This window comes from Bos mutus, chromosome 9 (genome assembly GCF_027580195.1).
Source record: "Bos mutus isolate GX-2022 chromosome 9, NWIPB_WYAK_1.1, whole genome shotgun sequence".
Taxonomy (NCBI): Eukaryota; Metazoa; Chordata; class Mammalia; order Artiodactyla; family Bovidae; genus Bos; species Bos mutus.
Window position 1 is genome coordinate 22895378 of NC_091625.1, and position 15199 is coordinate 22910576.

Here is a 15199-nt window from a genome sequence, read left to right on the forward strand (position 1 = left end):
TGAGTTTACTTGATGAAAAAGTTCAAAAGAATACCAAAGCATTTTCCATAACAGATTCCGAGTTTAGCTTAGATAAAGTACCACAGAAGCATAAGGTTTGGTATTGTTATTCAGTTGCTAAGTCATGCCCTACTCTCTGCAACTCCACGGACTGCAGCACGCCAGGCTCCTTTGTCCTCCACTATCTCCTGGACTACGGTATAATGAGATACAAACCAGTGCACTGTCTTTATTTGCTACTACGGATTCATTCATAAAAGAACTTATAAGATGGCTTTTGCTGTCCTGGCCTTACCTCATGCATAGAAGGTGCAGAAAAGACCCTAATGAGCATAACTCCTGGCCTTCCTTACTCTTGAGGCAAGAGCTTCCAAGGCTAGGGAAGTTGGCGGCCCCACAAGGAAAAAACAGAATTCCTGAGATGAAAGTCAGGGGAGGGGTGGGTTAAGTTCCAAAGTGGTGGCAACTCCTGCTCTTTTTATAGTTTCTGGCCATAAAAGTAACCTGACCTGGGAGGGCAGATGACTACAAGGTCAAGGTCATCAGTGGAGGTCCCAGAGGCAGCAGCATGGATCTCAATGACTAGCCTGGCACAGAGGAAGTCAAAACCCTAGGGAAACCATTTTTCTGGATTTGGACAGAGTGTCTTCCCAGAAACCTTTTTCTTCATTTTCCTGGACTGATAAAGACTGGTTACTTTGGAGAAACAACTGGCTGACTAGGAGAGAGAAAACTTGCTTGAGAAAAACACAGACATGGCAATTTCAACATCTACCCCCAAACTGCCAAACAGGAAACAATGTCACACACACACAAGAAGGTTCAATATAAACATTCACTAACCTGAGAAGCGGAGAAGGCAATGGCAAGCCACTCCAGCACTCTTGCCTAGAAAATCCCATGGATGGAGGAGCCTGGTAGGCTGCAGTCCATGGGGTCTCTACAAGTCGGACATGACTGAGCGACTTCACTTTCACTTTTCACTTTCACACAATGGAGAAGGCAATGGCAACCCACTCCAGTGTTCTTACCTGGAGAATCCCAGGGACGGCAGAGCCTAGTGGGCTGCCGTCTATGGGGGTCGCACAGAGTCGGACACGACTGAAGTGACTTAGCAGCAGCAGCAGCAACCTGAGAAGACAGGACTTCAAACAACACCATATGAAATTACTAAGAAAAGTCATTTTCCAAGTCTGATTTCTAACATTAAGGCTCAATTGGGGAAAAAAAAGTATATAAATTAAAAAAACACATTTTCATAAAGAGAATTACTATATATTAACACTATAACCAAATACCACACAGTTGGCTATAAAGTTGTGGGAGAAAAGTGTTTTGGGATGAATTATGGACCAAAAGGGATCCACAATTAATCTCTAAAATCTGTGACCAAAGTTTCCCTTCCCATCCAGGCTAATAAATGCGCTTTGGGATTTGATATTCAGAAAATCCTTGGGAAGTATTCTAGGAGTAATTTTTCTCTGAGGAGGCAAAGTAGTAAAGAAAGGAAGTTAAATTGCCTTCACTACTCCTTTGATATGCTTATCTTTTTAATAGGGTAACAGCATGCTGATCTATAATAACACAATTTAAATGGAAATTTAAGATATATTACACATTTTGATGCCTTTAAAAATAGCAATGTACCAAGTCTAAAAAGATTTCATCAGGCATAATTTAACCTTTTCATGATGATCCAAGGTCAAGATTATAAATTTCTTATTAGTTATGTTTGTTGTCGTTTAGTTGCTCAGTCGTGTCCAACTCATTTGTGACCCCATGGTCTATAGCCCGCCAGGCTCCTCTGTCCATGGGATTTTCTGGGCAAGAATACTGGAATGGGTTGCCATTTCCTCCTCCAGAGGATCTTCCTAACCCAGGGATCAAACCTGGGTTTCTGAATCTTCTGCATTGCAGGTGGATTCTTTACCACGGAGCCACTGGGGAAGCCCATTAGTCCTGTTCAGTTCAGTCACTCAGTTGTGTCCAACTCTTTGTGACCCCACGGACTGCAGCATGCCAAGCTCCCCTGTCCATGACCAATTCCCGAAGCTTGCTCAAACTCATGTGCATTGACTCAGCGATGCCATCACCATCTCATCCTCAGTCATCCCCTTCTCCTCCTGCCTTCAATTAGTTCTGTGGTCCTGGGCAATTCATAAGAAACTTGCTAAGCTTAGGTGTCATCTTTGCCACATGAATGACAGTACTTCTCTCACAGAATAGTGATGGTAATAGTTGATTAAATAAAATCAGCCCTGTATAACACTTGGCATAGAGCTCACTGCATTCTTCCATACTCAAAATGGTATCTACTGCTACTTTTAACATATTTCTCTGCTCTTGGTTGTGACCTAGAAAATTAAACTGACCTATGAGTGTAGGTCAGAAAGACCTTAGAAAGATCTCTCTTTTAAGAAAACAAAAGATCTAATTCCAATACTGTAGACCTGATGTCAGAAGAAGTCCTCTCAGTATAAAAGACTAAATATGCTGAATAAACATTAAAAAAAAAAAAATTAAAGCCCATAGTTTAACTGTTAGAAGAAGAACTGAATCCCCTGGCGGGAAAAGAATCCGGTGCCTCCTAGTAAGCCAGGGCTGAAGAAAGAGTTTCCCTAAGGCCTCTTCCCATTTTGAAGGTCTAGAGTATGAGCTTTAGCTTGTGGGATTTTGGTAGTCAGAGGAAAAGCCTGGGGCCCTGCAAAATAGGAGGCTGGGTCAGAATCCCTGCCTCTCCCTTGCAATGAACAACTTGGGGAAACAAAAAACCCATGTTCTAGAAGCAGACAGTGGGTGAGCCTGCTTGCCTGCCTTGGTCTTGACTCAGAGCCTGGCATGGGGAGCAGGGGAAAGGCACCCCTGATAATTCCTAATCCCAGGTCAACACTAGTGCACGTTTGGAATTAGAATTCACCATGTTTATGGAGCCTCACAAATAATCCTCTCTGCAGGATCATACCTTCCACCCAGGCCTCGAAGAACTCCCACAGATGAGGTTTCAAGGAGAGCATGAGCTTGCCGGCACAGTTATCCTATATGTGAGCAGCTTAGCAGGAACAAGGCATAGAATCAGATCCACAGAGCGGAAGGGATTTTAATTATGGACAAATAGATAATAAGTATGTATAAAGAAATAAAACAAGTATCAAAGGTATGCCCAGGGAACATGAGACTTTCAAAACTTATAGGTAGATCTGAAGAACCTAACAGTATTTCTGAAAACAAAAAATATAAAAATTGACATCAGAAATATAATGGAGAAGGCAAAACACAAGATGGGACATCACTGAAGTGGTTAACTAGTGATTAAGAAGAAATAATAGTTGTACTAGCTAGCAAGGTCATGCTCAAAATCCTCCAAGCTAAGCTTCAATGGTACATGAACCAAGAACTGCCAGGCGTATAAGCTGGACTTAGAAAAGGCAGAGGAGCCAGAAATCAAACAGCCAACATCCAGTGGGTCATAGAAAAAGCAAGAGAATTTCAAAAAAAATTTACTTCTGCTTCACTGACTACATTAAAGACACTGACTATGTGGATCACAACAAACTGTGGAAAATTCTTAGAGATGGCAATACCAGACTACCTTACCTGCCTCCTGAGAAACCTGTATGCAAGTCAAGAAAACAGTTAGAACTGAACATGGAACAATAGAATGGTTCAAAACTGGGAAAGAAGTGCATCAAGGTTGTCTATTGTCACCCTGTTTCTTTAACTTGGGCTTCCCTGGTTGCTCAGATGGTAAAGAATCTGTCTGCAGTGCAGATCAGGGTTCGATCCCTGGGGTGGGATAATGCCCTGGATCCCTTGGCTACCCACTCCAGTATTCTGGCCTAGAGAATTGCAAGGACTGTACAGTCCATGGGGTTGCAAAGAGTCAGACATGACTGAGTGACTTTCAGTTCATACTTATTTAACTTATATGCAGAGTACATTATGTGAAATGCAGGGCTGGATGAACCACAAGCTGGAATCAAGACTGATGGGAGAAATACCAATAACCTCAGATATGCAAATGACACCACCCTTATGGCAGAAAGTGAAGAGGAAATAAAGAGCCTCTTGATGAAGGTGAAAGAGGAGAGTGAAAAAGCTGGCTTAAAACTCAGCATTCCAAAAACTAAGATCAAGGCATCCAGTCCCATCATTTCATGGCATACAGATGAGGAAACAGTGGAAACAGCGACAGACTATTTTTCTTGGGCTCCAAAATCACTCCAAATATTGACTGCAGCCATGAAATTCAAAGACACTTGCTCTTTGGAAGACGAGCTATGACAAACCTAGACAACGTATTAAAAAGCAGAAACATCACTTTGCTGACAAAGGTCCATATAGTCAAAGCTATGGTTTTTCCAGTAGTCATGTATGGATGTGAGAGTTGGACTATAAAGAAGGCTGAGCACCAAAGAAATGCTTTCGAATTGTGTTGTTGGAGATGATTCTTTAGAGTCCTTTGGACTGAAAGGAGATCCAACTAGTCAATCCTAAAGGAAATCAATCCTGAATATTCATTGGAAGGACTGATGTTGAAGCTGAAATTCCAATACTTTGGCCACCTAATATAAAGAGCTGATTCATTAGATAAGACCCTGATGCTGGGAAAGATTTAAGGTGGGAGGAGAAGGGGATGACAGAGGATGAGATGGTTGTATGGCATCACTGACTTGATGGACATGAGTTTGAGCAAGCTCTGGGAGATGGTGAAGGACAGGGAAGCCTGGTGTGCTGCAGTCCATGGGGTTGCAAAGAGTAGGACACAGCTGAGCGACCAAACAACACAACAATAGTTGTACTGTACCACACTGTGCCTAGTTGCTTAGTCATGTCGGATTCTTTGTAACCCCTTAAATTAAGCTTTGTAATACTCTTTGTAGGTTAATTATACCTTCCCTGCATACCTGGTAATTCAAAATAGGTAAAGCAATGAAAAGAGGGTAATTTCTTTCTTAAGTAGAAACATGCATATGCAATACAGCATATAAAGAAAAGCCAGAGGGGTAAAAAACTACTTAAAAGTCTTAAAACAGCCATTGTTAAACACATTTCTTTCTTTATTCAAAAACATTTACTGACTTTCTATTATAAAGTGAGACACTGTACCTGACAAGATGCACAGTAATAAAAGCAAAAAAGGTACAGCCTTTCTCTTGAAGAGCTTTCAACTACTAACTGATAAAACAACATACTTTGGTGGAAAAGTAAATTGATATTAACTTTCTGGAGAGTAATTTGGTAAAATGTAGCAAAATAAAAAACATTAAAAATATTCATAACCCTTGACTTCAAAAATGATTATATATTCAGCTAAGGCTTATAGATAAGGAACATTCCTATAGTACAATTTTAATTTTTTTTCCAAAAGCTGTATTTGTTTCTGAAAACTGCTGAGTAACTTTGGTTTGTTCAGTCTCTAGTAGCACAAATTCTAAACACTGTATTTTGCTTCTCAATTCTATTGTATAACCTGAAAAGTGACTAGGCAATTTGTAAGCAATTAATTACTGGTTATAGAGTATGTTTAAAAAAAATCCTTGCCCAAGGACTTCCTCAATGGTCCAGTGGTTAAGACTCTGCCTTCTACTACAGAGGGCCTGGGTTTGATCCCTGGATGGGAACTAAGGTCCCATATATCACTGGGTGTGGCCAAAATTAAAATAAGAAAAAAAAAATATATATATATATACATACAGACACACACACACGTATAAACAACAAGGACCAACTGCTAAAAAAAAAAAAAAATTCCTTGTCCAGAAGGATACTAGTTTTATTTTTAAAACCACAGAATCTTCACATAAACTGGAAAAGTAAACCTAAGATATACATATTTCATCTTATTCTACGTTTTAAAAATGTCATCACTTGTTTCCTTTAAAAAATTTCCATCCATTCAAAAATATTTTGAAGTTTAACTGCCTGATTTAAGTGAGGCTGTAGAAATTTTATAGTATTTAAATTAAACCTTAACCTTGTTCTTGACTGAACCTAACTAAGAACTCTGTCAGAGTCCTTGTTGGCCTCCTGGTCATGTTTTTCCTAAGATATGGAATCTTATCTTTAATGGTTATCACTGGTCTCATCTTTACTGGTCATTATTAAATGAGCCCATTGAGAATGAGTCCCATTCAGCTGTGGTGTGACACGGCCCTACAGACCTACACTATCCACTGTTACTAACAGTAACTAGCTGACAATCTGTAACCTGCCTTATATGACATTCAAATAGAGACATCCGTCAGACATGGTAATCCAGTTCAATGCTGGCCTCAAGTAGTTTGGTATACCACCAGTGTGAACTGGTAAGATTCCAGTCATACTTGTCCTCCTCACCATTCAACAAAGGTATGTCTATGGCACTTGCTAAGGTTGATGAACACAGTTCATTTCTGATGAACTGTGGATTGAAGATGTGCATTGAGAGTATCATAGAATAGAGAATGTTAGTTACTATCGTTCGGTCAGCATCAATGTTATTGACTTGAATGGTTTCCCCATTCTTGGCTCTAATGACATCTGGCTTGGTGGGCTTATGCCTGAGGTTATGTTCACAAAGAGGGCCAGATCCATCTCAAAGAACCCTCCTGCCAATGCAGGAGACATGAGGCATGGGTTAAATCCCTGGGTCAAGAAGATTCCCTGGAGAAGGGCATGGCAACCCACCTCAATATTCTTGCTTGGAGAATCCCATGGACAGAGGAGCCTGGTGGGCTACAGTACGTAGGGTCGCAAAGAGTTGAACACAGCTGAACCAACAATGCAAGCTTGAGGCAGTGACAATGGCTACAAGTACAGCACCTCCTCCCTTCTTAGCCCTCAAGAAGACAATGTGGACATCCTGATAAGGTTACCACTAGGGTTAAAGGACACCGCCTTCCCAAAAATACGAGTGGTGCTTTACTTGCATTGAGACTGCCCCTGCAGTGAGTTTATAAGAGGACCAGAGATTTATTATATCCTTTGGCCATATTTTAAAAAGACCCAATTCCTGAGTCTTCAGTCCAAGACTTCAGTGTGATCTGGACCTGAGCTTTATTCTTAGAACTTCAGAGATTCTTTTCAATTATTTCTGTAAATATGGTAAGCTGGAGTCCCCATCAAACAGCAGGCCAAGTTCTGCCCAGAATTAAACAGGACTCCTTTGTGCCAGGCCTCCTGATCCCTGTTTTCCGTTTATCTGGGCAAATAAGAGTCTTCTCTTTCTGCTTCAGCTTTTCACATTTATAAAGATCAAGACATGCCCCTTCCACTGCCGGGCATCGCCAAGACCCTCCTCTGTATGAATTATCTTTGTCACAAAGCTGCCTACACTCTGCTGGGAAAGCAACGCTGATATTTTCTTTGCCTATATTCTGATTTTCCTGCTCATTTGTTCCATTTGCCTCTTTGCAGGATGGTAGGGAAGCCAGGACACAGGCCATAAAAGGTTTGTTTTGCCTGCCTTTGGAGGTGGTTCAGAATGATCAAATTTCTCTTGATGTTCCAGAAATCGGTTTATCACAATTATCTCTTGTCTATGTAAACTGTGGAGCATCTTTTGTTCCCTTGGCACAGACTCCTCAGACAAGGCCCTTTGTCATGGCTATGGTGGGGAGACCATAACCCCAAAGATGCTTTAACCCCAGGCCCAGAGAAGGACTCTGTTTTTATCATATTAAAAACTGGAAACAGACTCAGGCTTCATGCAAATATTCATACAAATGAACATTATGCAGTCACTAAATATTATGTTTGAAAATCACACTAATGGCCAGAGAAACTATTCACAAAAATATAACATTAAAGGAAAAGAAGAAAAATCAATACTATTTATGATTGAATATCATATAGATATTACAAATCATGTTTTAAAGTGACAGAAATCAACTGCTAAAGTGAAAAGCCACAGACAGACTCTAGAGTGAGATCTGAGTTTGAATCTCACCCCTCTCATTTACAAGCTTTGTGAACCTGGGTGACTTAAAATCTTTCTGTGATTCTGTTTCCTCATGTGACAAAGGTAGACATTGACAGTACTTATATTAGGGACTCTAGAAAATATTCAATGAGTTAATATGTATAAAGTGCTTACAGGAGTGACTACCATATTGTAAACACTCAATAAATATTAGCTATTGTTGTTATCAAATGATCAGTTCAGTTCAGTTGCTCAGTCGTGTCTGACTCTTTGAGACCCCATGAACTGCACCACGCCAGGCCTCCCTGTCCATCACCAACTCCCGGAGTTCACCCAAACTCATGTCCATTGAGTCGGTGATGCCATCCAGCCATCTCATCCTCTGTCGTCCCCTTTTCCTCCTGCCCCCAATCCCTCCCAGCATCAGAGTCTTTTCCAATGAGTCAACTCTTCGCATTAGGTGGCCAAAGTATTGGAGTTTCAGCTTTAGCATCAGTCCTTCCAAAGAACACCCAGGACTGATCTCCTTTAGGATGGACTGGTTGGATCTCCTTGCAGTCCAAGAGACTCTCAAGAGTCTACTCCAACACCACAGTTCAAAAGCATCAATTCTTCGGTGCTCAGCTTTCTTCACAGTCCAACTCTCACATCCATACATGATCACAGGAAAACCATAGCCTTCACTAGATGGACCTTTGTTGGCAAAGTAATATTTCTGCTTTTTAATATGCTATCTAGGTTGGTCATAACTTTCCTTTCAAGGAGTAAGCGTCTTTTAATTTCATGGCTGCAGTCACCATCTGCAGTGACTGCAGTGATTTTGGAGCCCCCCCAAATAAAGTCTGACATTATTTCCACTGTTTCCCCATCTATTTCCCATGAAGTGATGGGACCAGATGCCATGATCTTCATTTTCTGAATGTTGAGCTTTAAGCCAACTTTTTCACTCTCCTCTTTCACTTTCATCAAGAGTTTTAGTTCCTCTTCACTTTCTGCCATAAGGGTGGTGTCATCTGCATATCTGAGGTTATTGATATTTCTCCCAGCAATCTTGATTCCAGCTTGTGCTTCTTCCAGGCCAGCGTTTCTCATGAGGTACTCTGCATATAAGTTAAATAAGCAGGGTGACAATATACAGCCTTGATGTACTCCTTTTCCTATTTGGAACCAGTCTGTTGTTCCATGTCTAGTTCTAACTGTTGCTTCCTGACCTGCATATAGGTTTCTCAAGAGGCAGATCAGGTGGTCTGTTATTCCCATCTCTTTCAGAATTTTCCACAGTTTATTGTGATCCACACAGTCAAAGGCTTTGGTGTAGTCAATAAAGCAGAAATAGATGTTTTTCTGGAACTCTCTTGCTTTTTCCATGATCCAGCAGATGTTGGCAATTTGATCTCTGGTTCCCCTGCCTTTTCTAAAACCAGCTTGAACATCTGGAAGTTCACGGTTCATGTATTGCTGAAGCCTGGCTTGGAGAATTTTGAGCATTACTTTACTAGCATGTGAGATGAGTGCAATTGTGTGGTAGTTTGAGCATTCTTTGTCATTGCCTTTCTTTGGGATTGGAGTGAAAACTGACCTTTTCCAGTCCTGTTGCCACTGCTGAGTTTTCCAGATTTGCTGGCATATTGAGTGCAGCACTTTCACAGCATCATCTGTCAGGATTTGAAATAGCTCAACTGGAATTCCATCACCTCCACTAGCTTTGTTCATAGTGATGCTTTCTAAGGCCCACTTCACTTCACATTCCAGGATGTCTGGCTCCTGGTGAGTGATCACACCATTGTAGTTATCTGGGTCATTAAGATCTTTTTTGTACAGTTCTTCTGTGTATTCTTGCCACCTCTTCTTAATATCTTCTGCTTCTGTTAGGTCCATACCATTTCTGTCCTTTATCGAACCCATCTTTGCATGAAATGTTCCCTTGGTATCTCTAATTGTCTTGAACAGATCTCTAGTCTTTCCTTTTTTAATAATCTACATCTATTAAATGATACAAGAAACTTAAATCCACAAAAGAAGAAAGCAGGATTTAACATTATGAAAAATATACTAGTTTTGTAAAACCAACTACCTTCTCTCTTGAGCTTCCACCACACACCATGAGCTCTCCCATCCATGCACGTAGAGAAAACTTCAGAAGGAAATACACTAAATGCTAATACTGAAGGATACGATTCTGGAAGTTTTATTTTTCCTTTTTAGGTATTTTTGTTTTTAAATATCCAATAGTTACTATATATTTCTTTTAAAATTAGAGAGAAATTTTTTTTTTTTTTTTAAAGGATTCTTGTTTCTTCCAGTTGAACCATGGCACTCTGCCTCAGAGCTCACGTTCTCATTTTTTTTTTCTTCAAAGAGATCCAATTTAGGGACATGATTTTCAGGTTATTGGTAAGATAAGAGAATGATGACTAAAGAAAAACATATCAGAAATATCAGAACAATGTCTAAAGGAGACTAGCCTATATCAGAAAGGAAAAATTGGCAGGTTCCCACATCATGGAGGAGAAAAGTAATTTCCATTTTTCCATGTAGAGAAATGGGTTAGCTAGTGATGACACTCATGATAAAAGTCAGCACAAGGTTGGGGATAAGGAAAATGAGTTTCTCCCCCAGATTTAATTTGCTTAGGTTTTGTGTTTATGGCCTACCAAAGTCAAGATTTGCTATGCACATGGGGACAGAAATTTGAATGATAAGGTTAAGTGACACAGATATGTCTGAAAACAAAGCCTCCTTTAAAAAATAAAATATATGATTTGAAGAAAGAATAATAAAGTCACCTTTCTTTTAATCTGGATATATTTTCTTTATGACTCAATCTACTTTAACAAAATGTCCCTGGAGCGCTGTCATATTTTCTGCCTGCCCAGCACCTTTTGAACATCCTTGCAATTTTTACGAAAGTTCTTTCTTTATTATTGGTCCTTCTTCCCTAGTTCCCTAGGTCAGAAGACAGAACACTTTCCCAGTCTTTTATGAAGCCTAAAGAAGGAAATCTCAGCTTGCTTTCGTTGTTCAGTAGCTACGTTGTGTCTGACTCTTTGTGAACCCATGGACTGCAGCACACCAGGCTTTCCTGTCCTTCACGATCTTCCTGAGTTAGCTCAAACTCATGTCCCTTCAGTCAGTGATGTTATCTAACCATCTCACCCTCTGCTGCCCCCTTCTCCGCTTGCTGTCAATCTTTCCCAGCATCAGTTTTTTCAAGTGAGTTGGCTCTTCCCATCAGGTGGCCAAAGTATTTACCCAATCTCTTTCTCAGACTTTTCATTTAATTTTCACTGTGACTTCTAAACATGAATGTAGAAATGGAGTGGAATCCATGTAAAAAGTGCAACATTTGGCCAGATGCTAAAATGGATCCTGGGAGCCACACACAGGAATGACTTTCTTTTTTAAGCCAATAGCTATCAACAATAAAAACTAAAACAAGTCTACAAATCTCTCAGGGATGTCTAAAAACATTATTAATGGTGTTACATGTATCGTAAAAAGCAGAGAAACAAGAAATAATATGAATTTTTAAAAATATAGCTCAATGAGATACTGATTTCTGTAATCAGCTCTATAATGCAAATTACCACTTCATCATAATAAATATGCAAATATATCGGGAAGCTTAAAAAGATTTTTTAACACCTGTTTTAGGGACACCAACCACCTTATATAACTACCTCTGCACATTTAGAAAACAAGATTAATCTACCAAGTCTGCTTAAATTTTAAAACATGAACACATTCAGTGATAATTTTATTTTGCAGAGCAGAAAGAAGCACAAGGGAGCTTCTAAATGTTGGCTCTCATTATACTTCCAATTATTTCAATTATTTCAGATTATGCATAAGGCAATTTTTCTCTCAGACAAATGCTGGATAAAGATATCCAAGGGAATCCAAATAGCAGCAGTATTTTTACATATGGTAAATTATGTTCTTGAGGTGGAGGAAGTTGTATGTTAGGTGATGTAATGTGAATTTGATTTTCTTGTGGAAACACTATTATAACAAAGGCTTAAGTAACTAAATCTATTCCAACTTTAAATATATGACTACAAACGTCTTATTTCATCAACTCTTCTGCATTACTTCAAACATGATTCCAAAAAACCAATATGGCAACCAAAATAATAAAACTATGTCAAGTATGATTCTTGCTTGGGTTTGTGATAAAAATCAGAGCTCAAAGAAATAAATCTCTCTTTGGGTAAAGGTAAGATATCCATTTAGCCCACAAGCCAATGAACCCTTTCTTAATGACTTTCTTAGTTCTTAGGCATGGCTGTTTAATAGTCATATTTGTCCTGCATAATCCTGGGCCTTGATTCCATCTAATGGAATAAATTCTGACTAACTAGAATTGTCTGCTGCATCATGGAATTAAGACTTTTTGGAGGAAAGGATCACTTTTATGCTTTTTGAGAAAATGCCATTTTTTGCTAAACTTCTTTTATAATTAAAGGACTATAAAAGGGCTTTCTGTAACTATAAAAAGAAGATTTCTGATTTTCTTAAGATTCCAGTTCCTTAACACCACCATCTACACTATGAACCCTACTGTTAATGAATAGATATCTTTAAGATGAAGATAACCAACATTTACTTCTTTAGCATTTCCCTCCATCCTCCAATCCCTCAAGCTGTGAATTTATACCATCAAGAAATTTCAAACCTTTGAAATAAATGGTGGCCACACTAAAAACAATTAATTATTGTGCATATATTAAAACTTTCCATCTTAACCTCAAGTCTTATATATATTATCTTACATATCATAGTAATAAAGTAACCTACTATCAGTGTGATTTATTTTTTATTTTTCATAGATGTATAGTAAATTTACAGTGTTATGTTAATTTCTGGTTCATAGCAAGTGATTCAGTTTTACATATATATATGTATGTGTGTATATATATCCTTTTTCATATTTTCTTCCATTATAGTTTTTTAAAAGATATTCAATATAGTTCCCTGTCTGACTTACTTCACTTAGTGAAGTCATCTTCTATGATAATTTATAATGCAGGAGACCCGGGTTCAGTCTCTGGGTCGGGAAGATCCCCTGGAGAAGGAAATGGCAACCCACTCCAGTATTCTTGCTTGGAAAATCCCATGGACGGAGGAGCCTGGTAGGCTAGTCCATGGGGTCACAAAGAGTCGGACACGACTGAGTGACTTCACTTTCACTTTAATGTTGCTGCAAATGGCATTATCTCACTCTTTTTATGATTTAGTAATAGGTGCATCATACATATGTACCACATCTTCTTTGTCCATTCATCTGCTGATGGACATTTAGGTTGCTTCCATGTCTTGGCTATTGTAAATAGTGCTGCTATGAACACTGAGTTGCATGTATCTTTTCATTAGCTTTTTCTCCAGATATAAGCCCAGGAGTGGGATTGCAGGATCATACAGTAGCTCTATTTAAAAAAAATTTTTAAGGAATCTCCAAACTGTTTGCCGTAGTGACTGCGCCAGTTTACATTTCCATCAATAGTGTAATTTCCCTTTTCTCCACTCTCTCCAGCATTTAATTGTAGACTTTTTGATGATGCCAGTTCTGACCAGTGTGAGGTAATAACTCATTGTTGTCTTGATTTGCATTTCCCTAATAAGTAGAGAAGTCAATCATCTTTTCATATGCTTATTGGCTATCTGTATGTCTTCTTTGGGGAAATGTCTATTTAGATCTTCTGCTCATTTTCTTGATTGGGTTTTGTTGTTGTTATGAGTTGTATGAACTGTTCATTTATTTTGGAAACTAAGCCCATGTCAGTATGTGAGGACTTCCTGAATTGCATCCCTACAACTTCTTGGCCTGGACCCTCAGATGGGAGTCTGGCTGCCCTCTAACACCTCTCTTCCTGAGGTGGTACCAAGACATTCCCTCTCTTAGGGCTCAAAAGATAAGCCCTGGTCTAGCCTCCCACTTTGCACAGAATATCTTTATTTTCTTTTTAGAATATCTTTATTTTCATTTTTTGGTATGACACCCATTATTTTAAAACTTTTTTATCTTCAGATAATTTGAGAGTTAGAGAAAAGACGCTAATATCAGGGGGAAGCTAGTTAGGGGCATATGGGATCACTCTACAGCATTCAACTTTGGGACATATCATCAAAGAAAGTTGAGACTGAACGAACTGTATGCCAACAGACCCAGTTAAAATAATTACCTTCTTTTAGCTTTTCCACATATTCAGTCGTTAGTTACTTTTCCACAAATGCTTCTCTCTGTTCAACCTACTATTAAAGCATGTGAGTTTGCCATTTCTTTGATCTTCATTCCTTATGACGGCTCTTATGCCATGTAAAATGTATATAAATTTGTATACTTTTCCCCTGATAATCTGTCTTTGTTATCGTTGTTCAGTCGCTCAGTCGTGTCTGCCTCTTTGCGATCCCATGGACAGTAACATGCCAGGCTTCCCTGTCCTTCACCATCTCCCAGACCTTGCTCAAACTCATGTCCATCGAGTCAGTGATGCCATCCAGCCATCTCGTCCTCTGTCATCTCCTTCTCCTCCTGCCTTCTATTTTTCCCAGCATCAGGGTCTTTTCTAATGAGTCAGCTCTTCACATCAAGTAGCCAAAGTACTGGAGCTTCAGCTTCAGCATCAGTCTTTTCAATGAATATTCAGGACTGATTTCCTCTAGGATTGACTGGTTTGGTCTCCTTGCAATCCAAGGGACTCTCAAGAGTCTTCTCCAACACTACAGGTTAAAAGCATAAATTCTTCAGTGCTCAGCCTTCTTTATGGTACAACTCTCATATCCAGTAGAGTTGTACAGTAGAGTTGGACAGTACAGATATGAGTTGTATCCAGTACAACTCATATCAAGTAGATATGACTACTTGAAAAACCATAGCTTTGACTAGATGGACTTTTGTTGGCAAAGTCATGTCTCTGCTTTTTAACATGCTGTCTAGGTTTGTCATAGTTTTTCTTTCAAGGAGCAAGCGTCTTTTAATTTCATGGCTGCAGTTACCATCCACATTTAATTCTCAAAGACAGCCAAAAAAACCCAAGAGGGTAGAGGTAAAAATCTACCTCCCCTTCAGCTACTTTTTAACATCCTTCTTTATGTCATTTTTCCTTTTCTTGGTTATTTTCCTATCTTTCTTCAAACCTCTTATTAAATTTTCATTACAGTACTTTCACTTGGGCACTTTTTAATTAATTTTTCATTTCTGAAGTAATGTTATCTTTTTCTTTCATTTCTTTCCCGAGTTCAATGAACTCCTTCTTTATTTATCCAGGGTTTTGTCCATTTTGCATTTGATTTAGAGTG

General features: G+C 39.1%; 1 protein-coding gene across 6 annotated transcripts in view; it reads right to left on the reverse strand.

The window, feature by feature from the left end:
• The window catches only part of UBE3D (ubiquitin protein ligase E3D), a 166695-nt gene that overhangs the window by 32790 nt on the left and 118706 nt on the right, over positions 1-15199 (reverse strand). For 3 of the 6 annotated variants that reach the window (XM_070376256.1, XM_070376260.1, XM_070376259.1), the window contains exon 10: positions 1032-1145. The exons of 1 other annotated variant lie outside the window; for it this stretch is intronic. In XM_070376256.1, the coding sequence (XP_070232357.1) occupies positions 1032-1145 (114 nt within the window). The remainder of the gene's footprint in view (positions 1-1031; positions 1146-15199) is intronic. 2 more of the 6 variants (XM_070376257.1, XM_070376258.1) reach the window with 1 other exon arrangement.